Source organism: Lithobates pipiens, unplaced genomic scaffold, assembly GCF_037356315.1.
Source record: "Lithobates pipiens isolate NorthernLeopardFrog02 unplaced genomic scaffold, aLitPip1_a1.2 Scaffold_13, whole genome shotgun sequence".
Taxonomy (NCBI): Eukaryota; Metazoa; Chordata; class Amphibia; order Anura; family Ranidae; genus Lithobates; species Lithobates pipiens.
In genome coordinates, this window is record NW_027507718.1 from 210,080,610 (window position 1) to 210,104,613 (window position 24,004).

At 37.2% G+C, this 24,004-nt stretch overlaps 1 protein-coding gene across 2 annotated transcripts in view; it reads left to right on the plus strand.

The window, feature by feature from the left end:
• The window catches only part of ANTXR2 (ANTXR cell adhesion molecule 2), a 301,029-nt gene extending 277,452 nt beyond the window's left edge, over nucleotides 1-23,577 (plus strand). For both annotated transcript variants that reach the window (XM_077476177.1, XM_077476176.1), the window contains exon 18: nucleotides 20,857-23,577. In XM_077476177.1, coding sequence (XP_077332303.1) covers nucleotides 20,857-20,895 — 39 coding nt within the window. In that variant the 3' untranslated portion in view covers nucleotides 20,896-23,577. The remainder of the gene's footprint in view (nucleotides 1-20,856) is intronic.
• Nucleotides 23,578-24,004: the final 427 nt, after the last annotated feature.

A 24,004-nucleotide genomic window follows, 5' to 3' on the forward strand; every position in this document is an offset into this window, starting at 1 on the left:
CAATTGATGGAGGGTCCATTATGCACCCACAGTTGCCTCTGTGATACCATGACAAAGATGTCTGATATTTTGTAACTCTCCATGATTATCTCCATGCTTAAGAGTGAAGCTATACACTTGTAAGCTTCTGCACAGTAAACCTCTAACCAGACAAACACAATAGTAACCAGACATGTAGATGTTCTAGAGAAACATAACTTATAACAACTTGTAACTTATAAATTGGATGGTATTGAGTGAATTAATGCACAAAATGCAGCTATTAAATTGTAGTTGTACTTCCAAAAATCAATCTAGTGACACAATTTTTATGTGGCCCAGTGTACCCTATATACTGTATATGAATTAATGATAGAAAATGAAGGCCATAGTGCAAAAATCTCCAGCATAGTAAACACCCCAAATGCTGCTCTTGTTTCAATAAAAATGTCCACTGTTTTGTAATTTCATGTATCACATGTCTTGGCTTGGTAGCAAGAGTCTGCACCATAGTATAGCACAGAAGAATCTACTTGATGGCAAATTCTTAGATTTTAGAGGGGGCTTTCCTTATCCAATAGAAGAAACAATATTTGGATGGGGTGTATATGATAAAATAATATGGTAACATTTCCCCAAATTGCTTTTTTTGGTGCCATACCAGACTAATTTAGTCATCATTCCAATAATGTTACTTTTGATGATTAATCTGTGTTGAAGAAGTCTACCATTGAAAATCATACCACTCTGACCTCTTCAGCACCAAAGCAGAGAGAGGAGGCAGTTTACATAAGCTTTGAGTAACCTATAAAGATCTATGAAAAAGTGCATTGGAATATAGACATATTTATGTTCTTTTTAACATTATTATGTAAATAATAATATAACCAATATGTATACTTTTATAATGAAACCAAAGAAATCATGAAGGAGAACAATATATAAATGTATTTTATTAATGTTTTGTTAAATGCCAGACTCCACTGAGGTTTTTTTCAAAATAGATCTTGCTAACTTCTATTTTAACAAGCTTATTAGTTTGACACCATTTACCGTGCAATTATTTTAATAGTTGTATTGGGATTTATGTAAATGGCAGCATAAACCTGGGCTACTCTTCAATCACTGTAGAAAATTAATTATCCCGTGTACAAGTTCAGTGACAACACTTTACAGGACACCAAACACAGTGTACTAATAAAGTATATGCCTCATTTCCAATTCTATTTTTTTCTTCAGCTTTGAATATAATATGATATAAAAGTCAATCGGATCAGCTTTAGACATTTGATGAGGAAAAAATTCACCAGTGTTGTTTTTAGTTATTAACTTTGTGGGGAAAATGATGAAATGTACAATTAAACGTAATTGTGCTGTCCTGACAAATCTGTGCATTTTCACAATTATACAAATTCAGCAATAACTGCCCCTTCACAGTCAATAATTGGCTCTGCCAACTTTAGCTGCAATAAATAAAGTGACATTCTTTCTGCAGCTTTCATGCAAGGTATCATATCATATCACCATGAAAGGTTTTTGGATCATTCCTCCAGCTTGCTTTGGTTCAATGACCTTTGCAAGTTTTTGAGAATGAGCAGCTCTATTTGGATTTTGTTCCAACATCCTCTGTAGATCCAAGTCAGGGCTAAGCAGAAATAGCTAGGCCTTATAGTGGGGTTATTTTACTAAAGGAGTAAAAAAATGCACTTAATATGTTATTATAGGCAAAATCAAACACGACATCTATGATGCAGTCTGTCCCTAGCATTAGTACAACATGTTTTGTTTATCTAGTCCCTCTGTAATATAGTTTTACAACCTGTTGGTCCTGCAAGTATATATGTTATTTTTCCACTTCCATTAACAGGGTCAACGTTGTCCATTCTGAAGTAAAATAACAAAGCAGCATTGTCATGGATATGTACATGGATATGTAGTTTTAAATTCACTTTAACTAAAAGACAAACAAAATAAAGAATAGCTCCAGATTTTAAGTAGTTACAGCAACAATTTTTATTTAACTTTTGGAACAAATTTTAAAGCCATGAATAAAGGTTGGCCATTCTTTTGACAAGATCAATGGGTAATAAAACAAAAATGTTAATGGAGAGACAGAAATAACAAAAAGAGCTGTTTTAATGCTATTTACGAAGGTAAATATATATACGTTTTCCCACAGTTCCACTTTAACTAAATGAATGTTTATTTTACAAAGTAGTATTCACAGAGATTTTTCAGTAAGATGAAGCTGTGTAACTCAATGAAACAATCATGTGTCAGTAGGGATGTTCGAGTTGAATGTAAGTTCGACTTGAACATCCGCTGTTCGTTTGTTCACAGAACCCCATAATGCACTGCAAGATCACAGTGCATTGACAGCTGCTGATTGGCCAAAGCATGCACCTGACCTGCAAGCTTTGGCCAATCATGGCTGTGAGAGCCATGATTGGCCAAAGGCAGGGTGCCTTTGGCCAATCATGGTTCAGGGGGATAAGTCCACGCCCCACACAATATAAGGCTGCTTACACGATGACCTTATATAGTTTGATAATGTGGAATTTGAGAGAACTTGAGATAGATTAGGCAGGTTAGTTGGTGGCATGCAGGCAGTTTAGTATATATATATATATATATATATATATATATACACAGTGTAGTGTGTAGTCATTGTAGACTATATATATATATACGGTGCAAGCAGTGTATCATTATATATATATATATATATATATATATATATATATATATATATATATACACACACTGTGTAGTATATATATATTAAAGGTTAAAGAATTGTCCTGTCAGGATCCAATCTGACAATGCCACAGCTATGGCATATATCAATCGCCAAGGGGGCACCAAGAGTCTCTCAGCTTAGAGAGAGGTGAACCAGATTCTAACTTGGGCAGAAGAGAATGTCCCATGCCTGTCAGCAGTTTTCATTCTAGGAGTAGAGAATGGGCAGGCGGACTATCTAAGTCGCCAGCAGTTATTCCCGGGAGAATGGTCTCTTCACCCCGAAGTGTTTTCGGGCTGTTTGCCAAAGATGAGGGACTCCGGATGTAGACCTAATTAGGCACCACAATAATCCCCTTCTTCCCCAACTACAATTCTTTTTCTAAATTATTTGGGGATGAGGTGCCATATCTGAAAAGGACCCCATTTCCACCTTTTTCCTATAAATTTGTTCAAGAATAATATTATTATGCTTTTTTTTTTTATTTGGGCAAGTTACCACAACACCATTATCCCATAGTTTTTAAGATCAAAGATACAAATATATTGGTGTCCCTTGTCAATTTTGCATTGTATTTTTTTAAATTTAACTGCCTACGCCCAAACTGTCATTTGAAGTAAAACACATAGCCAAGTATTATTCTCCTCAATATTTTATTGTGCATTAAAAAAAGAAAACAAATAAAATGAGACATGCTATCTACCAACAGAACTTAACTAAAAAGTGCATTCTATACATCCAAAAATATAGAAAATATAACAATTCAAATCATTATTATTCAACCAAAAAATAAAATAAAAGCCTCATGCATGTGTCCTGCTTATTAATATAGAGGGTCAACAATGCCAAGATTTGGTGAAAGCAGGTGTCCGTTATAATTATAATTCCAAAAATCATCTGGCTTACTCTCCTGGAGCTCCTGCAGCAAAGGCATATGACATAATTGGTCACAATTAATAAAGCAACCAATTTTGGTCCAAGAAATGCTCTTCCTCCTGTTGTTCCTGGACTGGACTTGGGTCAAAGAAATAACTCCAAGGCAAATAATAAATAACACGTTATCTCCTTCAATTCCACAATATGTCTGGTTGACAAACGGCCGTTCAGAAACAAACTGAAAAGCACAAAATGAAAAGCACAAACTGAAAAACGCTAAATGAAAAGTGTGAATCAACACTCACCAAACTTCTACTAACATGAAATTAGCAGAAGGAGCCCAAACTTAAAGGGGGACTTGCGGTACCAGATATACAACAGTATTACAATGCTATCGTACTGTCGAGATTAATAGAGTGGGTAAAAGTTAATAATGAGGAAAAAAGATGGGTTAACATAGAGAATGGGCTGAGTAAAACACAGTTAAATAAAATAGTTTGGAATCCGCCTAAACACAGGACATTGGATATTGGCACTAGTATATTAACACAAAACACACTTAGGGTTTGGGATAGGGTTTATAAGCATTTAAATAAGCAATACAATTCGCCACTTTTAGAATTAAAAGAAAATGAATATTTCCCGCCAGGGTTAAAAATAAATAGCGGAAACTGGTTGAAAGAAAAGGCACAGGTGCGGGATATTATAAAAGGGGGAAAGATTTTGACACTACACGAGATGAAACATAAAGGGGATCTAGGTAAAATAGACGAGTGGAGATATCTCCAGCTGGCTCACTTTGTCAGAAGCCTACCGCAGCCATTAAAAACAGAAGAGGAGTGGTCACCCCTGGAGAAGCTTTGCTTAGCGGAAGACTCCAGGGGAACGATCTCTAAGCTGTATGGGCTCCTGGCTGAGGAAGGGGAGCTGGAGAGTCTACCCTATATGCAGAAATGGGAAATGGATATGGGAACACTATGTGATAATAGCACTAAGAGGAAAATTTTTAAACTTATACATAAATCTGCAGTTGATAGCAGAACAGTAGAAATGAATTATAAACTTATTTCTAGATGGTACGCTACCCCAGATAAAATACATAAAATAGATCCAAGTAAATCCGGGGATTGTTGGAGAGGATGTGGGGAAGTAGGAACAATGGCCCACCTGTGGTGGAAATGCCCCAAAATAAAGGAATATTGGAAAAGAATATTACACCATATAAGAGAAATTACAAATATCTCAATCCCCGAGGATCCATGGGTGGTCCTATTTCATGGTACGAGGGAGGAAACGAAAAAATATCAGAATTCTTTGGTGCCACATCTTTTAAATGCAGCCAAGAGACTGATACCAAAGAATTGGCAAAATGTGGAAAGCCCAGCAACATGGGAATGGATCAATACTGTGGAAGAGACTTACCGGATGACTAGGCGAAGGGAAAGCCAGGAGGATAGGGGACAGACAGGAGTAGAGCTATGGCATGAGTGGAAAAAATTCAAAAAATCATGGAGCTACGCAGAGCATATTAGATTCTGAGAAGGTTGGATCTTCTACGCATGGGTGGTGGGAGAGGGAGGGTGGGGGGAGAGGGGGGGTGGGGTGTAAGAGAGTGAAGAAGGGGAGAAATGGTAGGGTCGAATTACATAATGTTTTCCCTTTGTTTGCTTTGTTCTGTTGGTATACCTTTCCCTCTGGATAACAGTAGCTTTTTCTTTTTTGTATGTGGAGGGGGAAAAAAAAAAAAAAAGGGAAATCTATGTTTGAGATTTCAATTAGAAAATAAATGCTACAATGATGTGGAGATGAGGATAACGTATATGAACGTTAATCTGATTGGACCTCATGAATAATTCGCTGAAGTAGCTATAAAAAAAAAAAAAAAAAAAAAAAGAAGGAGCCCAAAGGGTGGCTTTAAAGAGCTGAAAAACTACATAGTATGTCAGTACATTCATGCTTTTTGGCCGACAATTCCTTGCCGTTTGTATGCAAGACAAAATCCAGGCACATGCCTTCAAACATAAGTCAGAGGTTTTGTCTGTGGAAATTCCAATCATTTGTATGAGGCTTTAGTGTGCTATAGTGTACTATTGTGATTATATTGTGAGTGTAAAGTACCAGTCTTATTGTGAATCTAGTGATAGTGCAGTGTGAGTGTAGTGGGACCGTTTGATTTTTACTTTACTGACACATTAGTGTGAATCTAGTGATAGTACAGTATAATTTTTACTTTAGTGTAAACTTATTTTGTCAGGGCAGGCTTACTGCAGTATATTTCAGTGCATTATTGGACTATACCACAGCATATTGCAGTGTTTTACTGCATGTTTAAAGCAGTAAATTTCAGTGTGTTGGTGCACATTCGTGTAAATCTAGTGATAATACAGTGTGAGATTTGTGCGACCATTTACTTTAGTGTAAGTTTATCATTTCAGGGCAGGTTTACCGTAGTATATTTTAGTGCATTATTGCACATTTACTGCAGTATATTTCAGTGCATTACTGCACATTTAACGCAGTGTATTTCAGTGCGTTATTGCAGGTTTACTGAAGTATATTGAAGTGCGTTAGTGTACGTTTAACACAGTATATTTCAGTGCATTATTGCATGTTTACCACAGTGTATTGCAGTGTGTTACTGCATGTTTAACGCAGTGTATTTCAGTGCATTATTGCAGGTTTACCACACTATACTGCAGTGTATTATTGCATATTTAATACAGTAAATTTCAGTGTGTTGGTGCACATTAGTGTGAATCTAGTGATAGTACAGTGTGAGATTTGTGCGACTGTTTATTTTTACTTTAGTGCACGTTTATTTTGTCAGGGCAGGTTTACTGCAGCACATTTCAGTGCATTATTGCACGACTACAGAAGTATATTGCAGTGCATTACTGCAGGTTTGGCGCAGTGTATTTCAGTGCATTATTGCAGGTTTACCGTAGTTAATACAGTACGTTACTGCACTTTTAACGCAATATAATTCAGTGCATTATTGCAGGTTTACCACAGTATATTGCAGTGTGTTAGTGCAAATTTAATGCAGTATATTTAAGTGTGTTATTGCATTTATTGCAGTTTGTATATTGCAGTGTGTATATTTCAATGTGTTATTGCAGGTTTAGCACAGTATATTGCAGTGCGTTACTGCACATTTAACGCAGTGTATTTCAGTACATTATTGCAGGTTTACCGCAGTATAATGCAGTGTGTTCATGCACATTTAATGCAGTATATTTAAGTGCATTATTGCATTTATTGCAGTTTATTGCAGTGTGTTTATGCATGTTTAACACAGTATATTTCAGTGCGTTATTGCAGGTTTACCAAACTATATTGAAGTGCGTTAGTGTACGTTTAACACAGTATGTTTCAGTGCAGTACTACACATTTAACGCAGTGTATTTCAGTACGTTATTGCAGGTTTACCACAGTATATTGCAGTGTATTACTGCATGTTTAATGCAGTAAATTTTAGTGCGTTGGTGCAGGTTTACTGCAGTATATTGAAGTGCGTTACTGCACGTTTAACGCATTATATTTCAGTAAATTATTGCAGGTTTATTGCAGTATATTTCAGTGTGTTTATGCATGTTTAACACAGTATATTTCAGTGCATTATTGCAGGTTTACCGCAGTATATTGCACTGTGTTACTGCACATTTAAAGCATTATATTTCAGTGACTTATTGCAGCTTTACTGCAGTATATTGAAGTGCATTAGTGCATGTTTAAAGCAGTACATTTCAGTGCATTGGTGCACGTTAGTGTGAATCTAGTGATAGTACAGTCTGAGAGTTATGCAACCGTTCATTTTTACTTTAGTGTAAGTTTATTTTGTCAGGGTAGGTTTACTGCAGTATATTTCAGTGCAGCATTGCAGGTTTACCGCAGTATATTGCAGTGCGTTAGTGCACATTTGACACAGTATATTTCAGTGTGTTATTGCAGGTTTACTGAACTATATTGAAGTGTGTTAGTGTACGTTTAACACCGTATGTTTCAGTGCAGTACTACACATTTAACGCAGTGTATTTCAGTGCGTTATTGTAGGTTTACCACAGTATATTGCATTGTATTACTGCATGTTTAACGCAGTCAATTTCAGTGCGGTGGTGCAGGTTTACCGCAGTATATTGCAGTGCGTTACTGCATGTTTAACGCATTATATTTCAGTAAATTATTGCAGGTTTATTGCAGTATATTGCAGTGTGTTAGTGCATGTTTAACACAGTATATTTCAGTGCATTATTGCAGGTTTACCGCAGTATATTGCACTGTGTTACTGCACATTTAATGCATTATATTTCAGTGACTTATTGCAGCTTTATCGCAGTATATTGAATTGCATTAGTGCATGTTTAAAGCAGTACATTTCAGTGCATTGGTGCATGTTAGTGTGAATCTAGTGATAGTACAGCCTTAGAGTTATGCAACCATTCATTTTTACTTTAGTGTAAGTTTATTTTGTCAGGGCAGGTTTACTGCAGTATATGTCAGTGCATTATTGCACGTTTACCACAGTACATTGCAGTGTGTTACTGCACGTTTAATGCAGTGTATTTCAGTGCATCATTGCAGGTTTACAGCAGTATATTGCAGTGCGTTAGTGTATGTTTAACACAGTATATTTCAGTGCATTATTGCAGGTTTACCACAGCATATTGCAGTGCGTTAGTGCACATTCAATGCAGTATATTTAAGTGCATTATTTTATTTACTGCAGTATATTGCAGTGCGTTAATGCATGTTTAATGCAGTATATTTCAGTGAATTATTGCAGGTTTACTGCTGTATATTGCAGTGGGTTAGTGTATGTTTAACACAGTATATTTCAGTGCATTATTGTAGGTTTACCACAGCATATTGCAGTGCGTTACTGCACGTTTAACGCAGTATATTTCAGTGCATTATTGCAGGTTTACCGCAGTATTTTTCAGTGCGTTACTACATTTTTAACGCATTATATTATAGTGCTTTATTGCAGGTTCACTGCAGTATATTGCAGTGTGTTAGTGCATGTTTAACACAGTATATTTCAGTGCGTTATTGCAGGTTTACCGCAGTTTAATGCTGTGCATTAGTGCACATTTAATGCAGTATATTTAAATGCGTTATTGCATTTACCACAGTATATTGCAGTGGGTTACTGCATTTTTAACACAGTATATTTCAGTACATTATTGCAGGTTTACTACAGTATATTGCAGTGCGTTACTGCACGTTTAGCACAGTATATGTCAGTGCATTATTGCAGGTTTCCGCATTATATTGCAGTGCGTTACTGCATGTTTAACGCATTATATTATAGTGCCTTATTGCAGGTTTACCGCAGTATATTGCAGTGCCATAGTGCACATTTAATGCAGAATATTTAAATGCGTTATTGCATTTACTGAAGTATATTTCAGTGGGTTAGTGCATTTTTAACACAGTATATTTCAGTGCATTATTGCAGGTTTACTACAGTATATTGCAGTGTGTTACTGCACATTTAACGCAGTATATTACAGTGCATTATTGCAGGTTAACCACAATATATTGCAATGTGTTAATGCATGTTTACTGCAGTACATTTCAGTGAATTATTGCAGGTTTACTGCAGTATATTGCAGTGTTTTAGTGCATGTTTAACACAGTATATTTCAGTGCATTGTGCACATTAGTGTGACTCTAATGATAGTACAGTGTGAGAGTAGTGCGACTGTTCATTTTTACTTTACTGTAAGTTTATTTTGTCAGTATAACAAGTCTCGGTATAATTCAGTGCGCTATTGCAGGTTTACTGCAGTATATTCCAGTGCATTGTTGCATGTATACCCCAGTATATTACAATGCATTATTTCAGTGCGTTAGTGCACGTTTAACACTGTATATTTCAGTGCATTAGTGCAAGTTTACCACAGTATATTGCAGTGCATTTCTGCACATTTAACGCAGTATATTTCATTGCGTTATTACAGGTTTAAAGCAGTATATCCCAGTTTGTTAGTGTACATTTAATGCAGTGTATTTAAGTGCGCTATTGCACGTTTACTGCAGTATATTTCAGTGCGTTATTGCATATTTAACGCAGTATATCCCAGTGCGTTAGTGCACATTTAATGCAGTACATTTAAGTGTGCTATTGCATCGTTACCGGAGTATATTGCAGTGCATTAATGACCGTTTAACTCAATCTGTGTCAGTGCATTATTGCATGTTTATCACAGTATATTGCAGTGCTATAATGCACGTGTACCGCAGTATATTACAGTGCATTACTGCAAATTGAATGCAGTATATTTCAGTGTGTTATTGCAAGTTTACCGCAGTATATTGCAGTGCATTCCTGCTTGTTTAACGAAGTATATTTCAGTGCAATGTTGCACACTTAACACAATATATTGCAGTGCATCAGTGCAGTTTTACTGCAGTATATTGTAGTATGTCAGTGGAGTGTGTCTGTGTAGTAAATACTCAGGTTAAAGTGCACCAAACACCACTTTCCATTGATTAAAGTGAATCCACGTACACATTTCCCCATCTTTATTACATTTTGTTAATAAACCCCTCACATCATGTCTGGAAGGCCATCAAGGAGAGGCATGCATTCCCATGTCACTGTGAGGGGGCCAGCAGCATCTGTGTCCACAGGCTAAGGTAGATGTGGTCTGTCCTCAGGCAGGGCATATTTCTTCTGTTTAATGATGTTGCCCGGGCTATCCAGCCACAGCTTGCAGAGGAGGTGGTGGACTGGCTTATCATCCTTATCCTCCTCATCCTTTATCACCCAAGCAGACACTAGTGCGCAGTCCACCACAGCTGCCAAAATGGCTTATTCTGCCTCCTTGTCGACAGCTACTTCTGCCATAGTCCCAGCATCAGGCATGGAGGAGTCAGCTGAGTTATTTGAACACAGCAATAGCACCAAAATGCCAGATTCCCAGATGCTATTTCTTTTCAAGTAAGGCAATTCCATCTCTGTACCATCACGTGGAAGGCAATGTTGTGACATTGTTGGGCAAGGCAGTCAGCTGCAAGGACCACATTACTGCTGATACATGGTGCAGCAAGCATGGGCAGGTACAATATATTTCATTCACAGCACACTGTGTAACTCTGCTTGCAACTCAGAAGGATACAGGACAGGACTCAGTGCTGCAGCTTGTTGTGTTTCTACATCTCCATACAGCTACTGGTGATGATGCAAGATATGTCAGCTCCATTCACTTTTCCTCCTCCTCCATGCCCTCCTCTGCTGAATTTTCTTATGAACCACCAGTACCCCCTAAACATTCAAGGGGCTATTCCGTGAGTCAGGCTAAAAGGTGCCATGCAGTGCTTAAGCTGGTCTGTGTAGGAGACATGAGCTACACTGTAGCAGAGATTCTTGCAGCTCTGCAGGAGCAGGCCCAGGTGGTGCATGCTACGCCAGCTGAAGCCAAGAATGATGGTATGCGATAATGGCACAGACCTCCTGTCCACCTTTAGACAGGGAAGTTTGACACATGTGCCATGCCTGGCACGTGTCCTCAGTTTGGTGGTGCAGCATTTCCTAAGCAGGTACCCAGGGTTGGAAAATCTGGTAAATTTCAGGTGGACATACACAGTCTCAGTGCTCAATTGCCTGAAATTCAGTGGGAATTCCACCTGTCCATAAACCATATGATTTGTGACAGGCCCACAAGGTGGAACTTGACTTTGGTAATGCTGCAGCAGCTGCACATGCAGAAGAGGGCTGTTAATGAGTACATGTTTGAGTATGACACAACGACAGGCTCATGCTGGCTCTGCTTTTTTTCCCACGCCAATGGCTGCTGATAATGGATGCATGTCCACAACGATGGTGAGCTGTGACAATGCATGCATCAGTGACACAATCCCTGTTGTGTTATTGCTGGAGCAGACTCTGCATGGCACTATGGACAGAACACTTGAGGCAGAGCAGCAGGAGGAAGAGGAAGACTTCCTTTCCTCTCAAGGCCCGCTTTATGCAGACACCATTTTCGTGACACCATACAACACACAAGAGGAGAGGGAGTAGGAGGATTCTGGCAGTTTTGAAGGCTTTGAAGCAGGGTAAGACATATGTCAACCCTTATCAGATGATTTTCCATCCCCAAAACCCTTGGGAGTAGTACGTGGCTGGAAGGAGGCAGTTCCAGATAATGTAATCCTCAGTGACCCAGAGGAATCTTTTTCTCATGCGTCCACAAAGTTGCGGTGCATGGAAACCCTCATTCTTCAAAGCCTGTGAAAGAACTAGAGAATATGTGGCATCAAGGAGAAGGTTCACTTTTGGTTGACAATCCTCCTTGACCAGCATTACAAGGGGAAAGTCTCGGAACTCATCCCATCCCTACAGGGGGAGCAGAAGATGAAATCTCTTGAGGACACCTTAAAGAGGAGTTTATGTAATGCCTTCCCAGAAGGCGGCCACCTCAGTGATGTTTTTAAATAGTTTTAGTCCTCGTGCCCAGGGCTGTCAGCCTTCACATCCCATCGGTAGTGTCTGCATCATATGGTGGGAGATTATCTAGGGACAAAAACAGACACGGAGAGCTTTCCAGTTGATGATCCACTGGGTTACTGGGTCATGAGAATAGACCACTGGCCAGAACTTGCCCAGTATTCAATTGAACTTCTGGGCTGCCTGGCATACAGTGTGCTTTCTGAACAGGCGTTCAGTGCTGCCAGAGGTTTTGTGACAGAAAAGAGAGCACGTCTGTCCACAGACTCTGTGGACCGGCTGACATTTATCAAAATGGATCAGTCCTGGATTAGCAGCACCTGTTATTTCTCTCCAAAGTCTATTAGAGAGACTCCAGAATTTATCCATAACATCTCTAATCTTATTCTGAGTTTACTAAATTGTGGCCTCATCATATAGACTGACTACCCAAGCCATTGTTTACAAAATAAAGAAAGCTTGCAGGGAAAATCGTTTTTTTTTGTCTTTATAAATGTCATTATTGCTGCAGCATTTTCTATACATAGTACAGATGGGCCACTTTGCAGGCAGACTAAGGGAACCCCCCTAGGCACTATATTTAGATATATTTTTTTCTCATTTTTATGGTTTCACTTTAAGGATCAATAAATGACTGCTCATTTAAAAATTATGATTTTTACAAACTTTGTGTTCATTGACACATGTCCCCCAGGGCAGTACCCAGACCCCATACCCTTTATACGCAATTACTTGCATATGAACCATCAAAATGTGCACTAATTTTTCCAGTTCGGGTCCTATAGACTTCAATTGGGTTCATTATTAGGTTCAGAACTTTTGCAATGTTTGAAAGTTCTGCCACAAACTGAACTGGGGGTCGTTCGCCCCCATGTCCAACCTTTAATATCACTTTAATAGTAGGATCACCAGGCATTATTTTAATGAAAGCTGCAGAATTACAAATGTGGGAAATTACTTTTGAGATTACAGCAACATTAAACCTTATGACCTGATTACACCAAATCAAGAAACTTAAAGCAGAGCTAAACTTTTTAATCCCTATGCTATTAGCCCTGGTAAATGGATAGGCAGATATATTATATTTACTTGTTTAAAACTTTTTTTACATGTCTTCAGTATTTTTTCCTGGTTTCCGGCCTAGGCCAGAAACCAGGAAAAATGATTTCATACATCCGTGAGGTTTACATGGGCATTTTGTTTTCTTTCATCTGGAGAAGGGGAAGAAGGACTTTATCAGCTAAGCAGACCCTCTTGCCTTCATGCCTGAGCTAAGGGTAGATGGATTCCATTAAGTAAATGTTACATGACTCATCTGCCCTTATTCAAGAAATAAAAATAATAAAATAATAAATGTATTGTAAATCCAATTAAAAAAAGATGAGTTATTTTTGCAACCTATAGTTTACAGTATTTTTTTTTCTGTGACCTTCACAGTTATTAAAAAAAGGATATACTGATGAAACATGATTTAAAGTTAGCTGCATACTGATTTGATTTTTGGTGAAAGAAAGGAAAGATCTACCTGAATGATTTCCATTTACTTTTACTATTATAGTTATTGTATTTAATGTAGAGATTTGTAGAGTAGCCACTAAAGACAGTGGACGATTTGCTACCACAGTGACTATAAGGCTGAATTAAATTGCCATTTCCTGTTTATTTTATTTCTTCTATCCTCTATGGATAATTGAAGTGAATCGTTACTCTTGTTTTTTGATTTTTTTGCGTGAAAGTTCTTAACTCCTTTTATAAATTAAAGTGTGCGCCTAACTGCTGAGCAACTATTGGGATAAGATATTGGCCTCAAAGTGAGTATTTTTTTTTCAGTAAGTCAGCTTTTTTTTTTTTTTTGACTTGCAATGAGAAGCAAAATTATTGTATAGCACTGCAAAGTTGAAATCAGAGCTTGCATATGTACTGAGCAAATAAGGCTGCCCCATAAATCTATATATAATTACAAATACAGTTTTTATTTTAAGCTTTACACACAATTATAAAACCTATTTACACATATTCCTTGTATATTATTACCTTTTGTACCACCACCCCCTCCCTTTAGAATGTAAGCTCTACAGGCAGGGCCCTCCTGTACCTTTTGTATTGTACTGTAATAGCGCTGCGTAAACTGTTGGCGCTATATAAATCGTGTATAATAATAATAAAAAATAATAATAATATTGTATTCAAATTCAATCCTAATTCTTTAGTGCAATGCATTTATTCAACACAGTGTACAGAAAATTTTATCTTGTATTATAGTCTTTGCCACCTCTGGAAAACTGAAGAATGTGATTAACATTTTAACATTGCTCACTGAGTTTGGTATGTAAAGCGATAAACTTGAGTGAACCATCCCATATGCACATTTCTCAGTAGAGGCTAGTCCACCTTGTACACCTCTCTTTGGAATATATAGGAGAACATTATATTTTTAAAAAAAATGCATATTAATGTACTTTTTAAGCAACCTGGTTAAAAATTGTAAATATACATTTTCCCTGAGTGCTAATTTTATTTATAAAGAAAAAATCTGAAATATTTTTTCAATTTAAAAACTAAGACTAAACACATAACAAAGGGGGTTACATGCCTTATAATGAGACCCATTACACAATGGTATTGAAGGGATTTTGGTAAGAAATAGAATTTGGCATGGAGGTTCTTTAGAGGACCCAGTGGTCATTGTCATTAAATGTGTATTCATTATGACTGCAAAGGATTCATCTATCAGATTCTGTGAAGGCTTGGTTGATGAAGCGGACAGCTGGATTACAGTGGCATCTAGAGTGTTGTTACATACAGCTTGTGCCCAAGCAAGATATACTCCCTTTTTATCAGTATATTTATCAGTTTTTATATTGCATAATAAAAGTGCAGAAATATTCCCTGTTCTCATGTTAAAATATAATTACTTTGCTTTAACAGCAGATTTCTCTAAAAGTACCTGCTTAAAGTAAAAGCTTTCCCCTGAATAAAATGGGCAGAATTTAAGGTTTAAGTATGAGTGAGCTGATTTTGATTATAATTTCACTGTACAGTCAAATGATCCTGTCTGTAAATAATAAAAAAGAGAACTTTTAACTTTTATAGTAAACATTTGATAAGAAGATCATATCAACATCCATATGTGTGTGTGTTTTCCCCTTGTACTAGTAAAGTACAGAAAATTGCAAAAACTTAAAGAGAAAGCAAACTCCTCTTGTGTGTTTGTACCTACTGTATTAGGTAAGCCTATAATAAGGCTTACCTATAGGTACTGTATATATCTCTTAAACTGTTTAGGAGATATATACTGTATACTTTGTCATTTACATCATCGGCACATACACTCTGAAAGAGAGGCCTGTTCTGTGACCGACGGCTCCTGCGTGCATGCGTGGAAGTGTCTTCATCACGACTTCAGGCAATCACAGTGCCTGCAAACCCAGAAGAAACACTGGGGAAGATGCCAGCTGTGTCAGCGGTGTGCAGGCGCTGCTGCAGGGCATTGCTCTAAGATAGTATGCATCACTCTACTATGCAGGCTTTAAGTGCAGGCAGGCAGACAGCTAGCATAGAGCTTAAATACATGTATGTGAGCTGATTTACCTGCCAAAAGAATGGGCAGTTTAGTCATGGTGAGATCAATGCCAACAGACTGTGTATGCGGTTGTTTGCCGCATTGTGCCACCTGATACGGGGAATAGTCACATTCAGAACCTTTACAAACACCAGCTAACATATAGTAACCTATTTGATGAAGATTTGGTCATTCTGGACTAGCTACATATTCTGTATATTAAAAGATATACAGGTATATGTATCAGACCTTCAAGAGACTGACAGGTCAAATCTAGTCAACAACATGAAGAAAGCTAATGGCACATTTATGAACTTCACAACACAATCTCCTGTACTCGGGGGTTTAGTCTATAGGTGGGTGGTATAGCCAACCCTTTGGATAGAGTGTGGAATACCAATGATCTTGCTTCCCTCCTCAGAACAATGGGTATCCTTAGAACTGAAACATATAGAAAGAAAAGGAGGGCGCACCGACCTTGTGCATTACCAAAGATAAAATTAAAAAAATGTAACAGCAAAAGTAATACTCGCAAACAAACGTTATAAAAAGGCTTGTCAGTACTCCAGCAAATGGAACCACGTCTCTAGTAGTAGTAGTCCTCCTACTGCTGTGGCTCTGAGGAAGAGGGTCCTCCCTCGTAATGCGTAAGCTGCTTTTTATGCCATCTGGTCCCCCCTAACACGTGGTACAGGTTGCAGGTGTCTAGAGACACGGTTCAATTTGCTGTAGTACGGGCAAGCCTTTTTAAAATGTTTGTTTGTGAGTATTACTTTTGCTGTTACATTTCTTAATAAATGTTATCTTTGGTAATGCACAAGGTCGGTGCACCCTCCTTTTCTTTCTATACGTTTATGAACTTCCTGGTGAATGCCTGCAACAGTGGACATCATAATGCCAATCCTAAAGATAGCAATAGCTGGTAATGTAAGAGCTACCGAGGCATCAGGCTTTTTTTGATCCCTGGCAAGGTATTCATGAAGATCATACAATCAAGGCAGCAGAAAAATTGCGCACACACCAGACTAAAAGAGCAGACATGATTCAGGCCATATCTGGGCTGCAGTGATCAAATATTCACCCTCTGTCAACTGGCAGAGGAAAGGATCAGGTGTAGAAAGTGAACCATCATCACCTTCAATGACTTTTAATCCACATTCAAATGTTTTCTCTGGCCTACCCTGTTGAGGGCACTAGAGGAATAACACATACTGCTGAAAATCATCACACTTCTCCAAGCATCATACAGTGGCTCAACTGGATCCCAAATTAACTATCTAAGAATTTTCTATCCAAACTGGAGTCTACCAGGGATATGTCACTTCACCCCTGCTTTTTTAATAACATGATCAACACCATTATGAGGAAAGCATTTGACAAATGTGGGATCCAGTATGAGAGTGCTATATTTAATGACATAGATGCAGAAGGCCACCAACATCCTTTACCATATTGCTCATATTGTCCAAATGTACAGCCTATGAAGCAATGTGATTAAGACCAAAGTAATGACTGTGGGTGGATTATAGGCCAGTTTTCACCTTAATGGAATCAAAGTTGAACAGGTTCAAGAATTCAAATACCTGGGGTTTATAGTGCAAAAGAAAAAGGTGGCACCCACATGAAAGTCTGCAGTGGGATTGGCCAGATAATAGTATAATTTGCCTTGATCAAATGGTGCTTCTGGAAGAAGCCTAACATCTCTACCAAGACCAACATCCACCTCTTCCAAACACTGATCCTGCCAATTATCCTTTACAGATCAGAAACCTAGATTCTGCTAAAACTTGACATAAATAAGATCAAGGTCTTCTAAATGTGATGCCTCAAACAGATTTCTTCATGACAATTCGAGCAAGAATGTCAACCTGCAGAAGATGAATAATTCCAAAAAAGCAGACCACTATAGTTTGGTCACGTTTTCAGAATGAACACCATTTGGCTGCCTTATAAACTCCTGAGGTGGGAGAAATCTATGCTCTGGATCAGGGGTTTCCAAACGTTGGCCCTCGAATTGTTCAGGAACTACAATTCCCATCAAGCCTAGTCATGTCCGTGAAGGTCAGAGTTTTACAATCCCTCATGGGGTGTGTAGTTCTGCAACAGCTGGAGGGCCATAGTTTGGAGATTCCTGCTCTGGAGTGTTCCATAAGCAACAAAGAAAACATGACTTAAGTAAATCAAAGAAGACCTAAGTGAAGAAACATGCCGTTGCCAGAAATATTGCCAACTATCATCAAGTGTAGAAGTATATTGTGAACAATTGCCCCCCAATCACCAGCTAAGGATTAATGAAGAAGAAGAGAGACAAACAATGTTCTCAGCACAACCCTTTCCTGTGAATGCCTAAAACACAACAGTTAAAAAGTAAAAGATTGTTGTCCATAAAATATTATGGTGTACTGCCCATATAAATGTCCAGGATGTTTAATCTTAACATATTGCCTGGTATAGTATATAAAACAGGTGATTGTATTCCAAGAGGGATGATATGTCCAAACAAGAGCTGGGAGACCCACGCTGCAACAGAAGAGGGAAAAGGGAAGAAGTGCCAAGCGGACTGTTGGTGTAATACAGTTTTAATGATCTATGGGTAAAATACATAAAATGTTTCACTCACAAAGGTATCAACAGAACAAGCGTGAGAAGGCTCTGTGCAGAGATGTCTTGCCCATGGGGGAGCTGTCAGTGCATGCCACTGCGGCAGCACCAGTATCAGAAGGATATCAGAAAATGCTGGGGGAGTGAGCTATCAAAAGCCAGGAACTCAAGCTGTCAACTTTGAAGGGCAATAGCCAATCAGGATGCATTTTGGAGGCAAGCCATGCCTGCTTCCACAGCCAATAGAACTATACCAAGAAGACCTTCCAAATTCTTTGTAGTTCAGTTCAGTCACTTCTGTCATTTAGGAAGCCATTGCAGACAGCTCATACAAGTCAATGACCTCACTCCTACCAGTACACAATTTGACCAAATGCCTGCATCCAAATACTAATTTGAAGATCAGGGTGATTGTGACATCATCTGCTACTCATATTCACCATGCCAATCAGAGAACACCTTGTATTCACTGAAAAAAGACATTTGCTGAATGGTACAGCGAGTAAAATCCTGTGTGTAGTATACAGAAAGTTTCTCCAATATGGGCAAGGTTTTAACCCCTTCCCTACTATATCCAAAAATAAAAATAATTTGACTTAAAATATACTTTACTAAACAAGTGCTGACTGTAATCAAACTACGTAGTTCTTATGATAAATTTGAGAAACATATGCAGAGTATCCAAAGAATTAAAATATTTCCGAATGTAATGCATTCTCCAGGTAAAAGTAAACTTCAGCTATGCTCAGTTTGTCAAGGAATATTTACAAGGGAAGATTACTGTTACAAGTAAGTAACAGGCAGCAGTGAAATATATCTTAAGCCAGTAAAGAATCACAGGAATATTAATGTCTCTAGAATTTTTTATGGTTTCAAGAAGGGTGAACATGGTATTTGTTTAGCTAAAGCTTCTCTAACAGAAAATATTGATGAGTGTTGATGTCCTTTTGCAAGTATTTTACCACAACTGGGTCTAAGCAGTAATTCTTTAAAGTTTTTTTAAACCAAAATAAATAAAATTACATATCTGTTTGCCCATGAATCTTTGGCAAACTTTTAAAAATAAAGGAAACCTGTGGTAAAAGAAAATTGGAGACTGTTGTTGATGATCGGTCTATTTATAGGTTGCCTAGCTGTCATGCTGATCCACTTGATTAAACACTTTGAGCCATTAACACAGAACACGTATGCAAATAAGAACCTTAAACCTTTCCTGATTTTTTTGATCTTTATACCTTTTCAAGATTGCCAACTTAAAAAATATTGATGCCTGCATAACAGCCAATAAACTAACATTTTAAAAAAGGGGTTAGCAATGGCAGCCTCTATATTTCTGTACAATTTTACTTAAAAATATATACTGTATCAGCTGATTTTTTTTCTGAAGATGGTGGTAAAAAGCAGTGATACTACAACTTGTAAGTCTGGACACAGAATGGTCTTCAGGAATTAATTTAACTTGGAGGTCTTAGAACAAGTAACACGCTAGACTAAATAATTATACCTGTATTAAAATGTATTCTACAGGAAAGCATATTTAAAGTTGAACTCCAGCCCAACCTTCAGGTTTGCACAGTTGTACAGGCTCGTCCCTGTATGGAAATCCCTTCTCTGATTTTTTTGAGCACTGTGAACCTCTCACAGTGTACTTTACAAGCAAGACAGAGCCTGTCTCATTCCCTACCTAGAGGGTATTCAGCAACATCTCCCCTTTCCTACACAGGACTTTTGTCCCTTTTAATTTTTGTGTTTTCAACTATTTCAATCATAGAGTCTAAGATGTAAATGCAGAATTTAACTAAGGAGGTCTGCATGACTGACTTCCACCCATAGAGCCATTTTTTTATATTTGAACAACTAATCCTAGGAGTCAGTCCTCTTCATGCATCATTGCTGAAGGCTGTTAAGATGAGTATTGGGGCAGGGTGTTGTGATGTTTTAAGGAAGTTGTTTACAGTACACTACCAGCTCCTTCCAACAGCCATAATCTGCCTACATTCCATAGAGAAGAAAATAATGCTCCACTTCTGTGCCCTGGTCCAGTTATCATGAACTGTAAAATGTTGCCCCTATGGCACATTGTAGATCTGTAGGCCATTCTACAGTTGTTGGAGGAATTTCCACAAAAATCTACAGGCATGTGGCATGCAGAGTGTGGAAGCAGGCAAATATGCACGTTTATTATTTATTATTTAATTTAAGATACAGAACCTACATTGGGGTGCAGACGCTAGTGCATTTTGCTCACCTCAACTGAATCAAGTCCATTCCTTTAGTATGTTCAATTTAATAAATATGGCTTTGCCTCAGATATTATTGCTGAGTTCATCTCAACATTTAAACCTTTTATTGTATCTTTTTGTAGTAAACCATTGCATTACTATATTTAGGTATTTATGAGGCTATGTTGTCTTGATTTAGGGATGTAGACTTTTACAATACTATTTGTAGGTAGAAGTAAGAGGCCACTGTTTTCATTTAGCATTTTCTGTCTAGCTTTATTATTTGTAGCTCTGATGATAGCAGGTTTTTTATACGTTTTTAACAAAATTTCTCTACTGTAATAAGAAAATGTGTATTCAATTTTATTGATATATGATTTTGTTGCATAAGATAATAATTTTTTTCTTTTTTCTTTTTTTGCAGGGTCGATGCATGAACTTTTCCAGAGTGCCATCTAATTAAATGAATAAACAATTATTTATTTAGTCAAGAAAACACCTAAAATGCCTGCAACAGTACATAGAATATTGTGTCAAAACCTCACAATGTTTTCTGCGATAATGGATTGGCACCAGCAGCTTTTGCTTCCACCCACTGCATTTCCTCAGCATAATCATACAGACGTTATAGGAAAAGATAAAAAGATGCACTAACATTTAGCCGAAAGCCACCCAAACTATAATGGCCAATGGACATTGTAACCACAACATCTCATTGTGTGGAAAAGCAAAGCTGTTGGGACACAAAGTCAGTATTTCAATTTAAATAGGGACTTTAGGCCAAAAGCAGAGGAAATAATTCCCACCAGGCCAAACAAGTGCAAGGGTTCATTGGCTGATAGCAAAGTCATGGAACAAAATCTTTTCCAATGCTCCAAAATGCCTTACGGGTACTTTCTGACTAAAAATCTTGCCACTGTAACACTGAGAAGTGCACACACATGACAAAATGTAGACAGAATGCCTTGAGGTAGTAGTAAGCAGAAAAAGATTTTGCCTTTTCAGTTCTGAAGACACCTTTCTTTCATTATGCACCAGACACAGGAGGGAAATTAATAGAGCGTTATCTTGCAGGAAGACAGCCTTTAACCAAAGATCTTGAGCTGAGTTTGAGGGACTGATGCATCAAGACCTTGACACTGTGGCTGCTGGATCACATTCCCCTTCACTGTCTGCAAAGTTCAGTAGCGCATGAAGTGTTATTAGCTGCATATATCCCTTGTAGTTATATTTTTTAATGCATACTATAGTGGATTTCTTTCCATGAAAATTAAAATAATATATAGACAAATAATAATATCGCAGAAGATTCCCCAACCTCCTGAAATCTCCAAAGGCTCTTCAGCATCACAATTCAGCAACTCTCTTTGCATGAGAATTTCAAACTTTAATTAATATAATTAAAGGCAACAGCAAGCAGCAGCCTGTGAAGATTTTGCTCATCTTTTTTATGCCTTTTGACATTGAATGACCTACCACTGTATGCGCATTACTCATAGAGATTGTGCATTGGCCAGGATTCAGCAGTGAAAAGACATCCTTCCCTCAATTGATAATTTAAACCTACACAGGCGTGCCTCCCATCACAAACAAAATGTATGTATTCTAATTTTTTTTTTAAAGGAAAAACAGCGTTGTGTCACGTTGACGATCCTAAATTATGTTAGCGTGAGCGGAAACACTGTGGGGGAGGAAGAAGGCAGCAGCTGAAGAAAAAGGCTCAAATGATCTAGTCACTTTCAATACTGTACTTCAGATGCAAAATGGATATTCGAGTCGAAACCTGACAAAGCGCGCCAGCTTTGATGTGAACTGGTATAGACAATGACCAGTGGCTGGGTCAGTGGGATGTCTCTCTGCGAGCAGGGAGGCTTATCAAATGACACTAAAAATAAGTTCAACAACCATCACATTTGAGGGGAAAAGGCGAACATTTCACATTTGGTGGGCATGCATGTGCGCAAGATGGGAAGAGCTACGCAAGGCGTCCTGGGCTAATTATCCGCCCTGTGCTCTTCATCAAAATTGTAAAGGACATAAATAATTCTGTTGGTCAATGTCCAAGCAGCCGGCACTGTCCATGATGGAGAAGAGCTAAAATATTTCTTTGCTTGCGGCCCTTACCCCCTTTGTGTATCGAAACTACTCTGAGTGCAAGGCAGTGAGGAAAGAAATTCATTATATGTATGTATTGTCAAGATATTTTACACATTGCAGGTCCACATATACATGCATGAATAAGATACAGACACGACAATTAAGCCTTTGGATAACCTCAGGGTGCTGGAATGTTTTGGATGTTTTGGTACTCCATATATCATTTCACATGCTTTCAATTAAAAAAGTAAAAGGTTGTTTGCTAGTATATGTATTTATATTGTGCAAAATTATATATAAAATGACTGTAAATTTATTTACAACATTTATCAGGAAAGTTTACACCTTGCACAAAACATTTTTCTACTCCATTTTTTTTTTTCTAATATGCTTGCACCACACTCCAGTAAAACACCCTCTTATTTCTGTTACATGGATTTTAATTTACCGTGGTAAAAACACAATTTTTTATCACAAATGTATTTTCAGGCAAACTAGTACGATATACACCTACCCATATCTACAGTGATTATTTCTTATGTCTCTAAGTGTTGTTTTTGTATTCTTTTAGATTTAAATTTTAACATATTTTAATGTTATTTATGTGCTTTTCTAAGAGATGATTATTTTTTATGCTGTGTTCAGTAAATATAAAAAGCAATTCTAGCAAATTACCAAAGATACCAAATATTTGTTTACAATTTCCAAACTTTATTTTGGATTTTTTTTTTTTTCCAAAAAAAAGTTTGGTCGCTATGTCTTTCAAATGTCTTCAGGTTAAAATTTTCTTACAATTTTTAGGTTGCATTTGGTACTTAAGATTGTCATTTGTATGTGTCCATAAATAATGGCATCATGCTTTTAAACCATAAGAATGTCATTTGCATCTGAATTTTCTAGCAGATATATTTAATACTTTACAATGCCAAAATTTACAGACTGTGCTTAATGAACTGTAGCCATAATTTTTGCCTGCCATATACAGTATTATTGCTAGTATATTTGTTTATTTTATTTTAATAAAATCTTACTCTTTATTATACATTGATATATTTGTCTAATTTTATAGTTCAAAGATATATTATTTTAACAATGCATATTAAGTGTGCTTTTAGTGTGATTGAGCATGTATGAATTGATGAAGTATAACCTGAAAACTTTGTTTATTGTTTGACATTATATTGTTTTACATTGTGTAATTGTGCTTATAAGAAGATAATTTCAAATCTTATAGCAAGCATACACAGTAAAAAATATTAAGTGTTCTGTTTCAATAAGCATGCTTGGATGCATTTAATAATGACTAGATTTAATAGCATAAATAGCTAGAAGAATATTACTAAAATGAAAATACAAAATTACTTTCCTTTAAATCGTAAATATTAAAAAACAAAAAATGATGATCAATTTAGGAGATTAATTATGTTGATGTATTATTAGTAATAGCAGTATTACTGTTATTGGTAACACCAAAC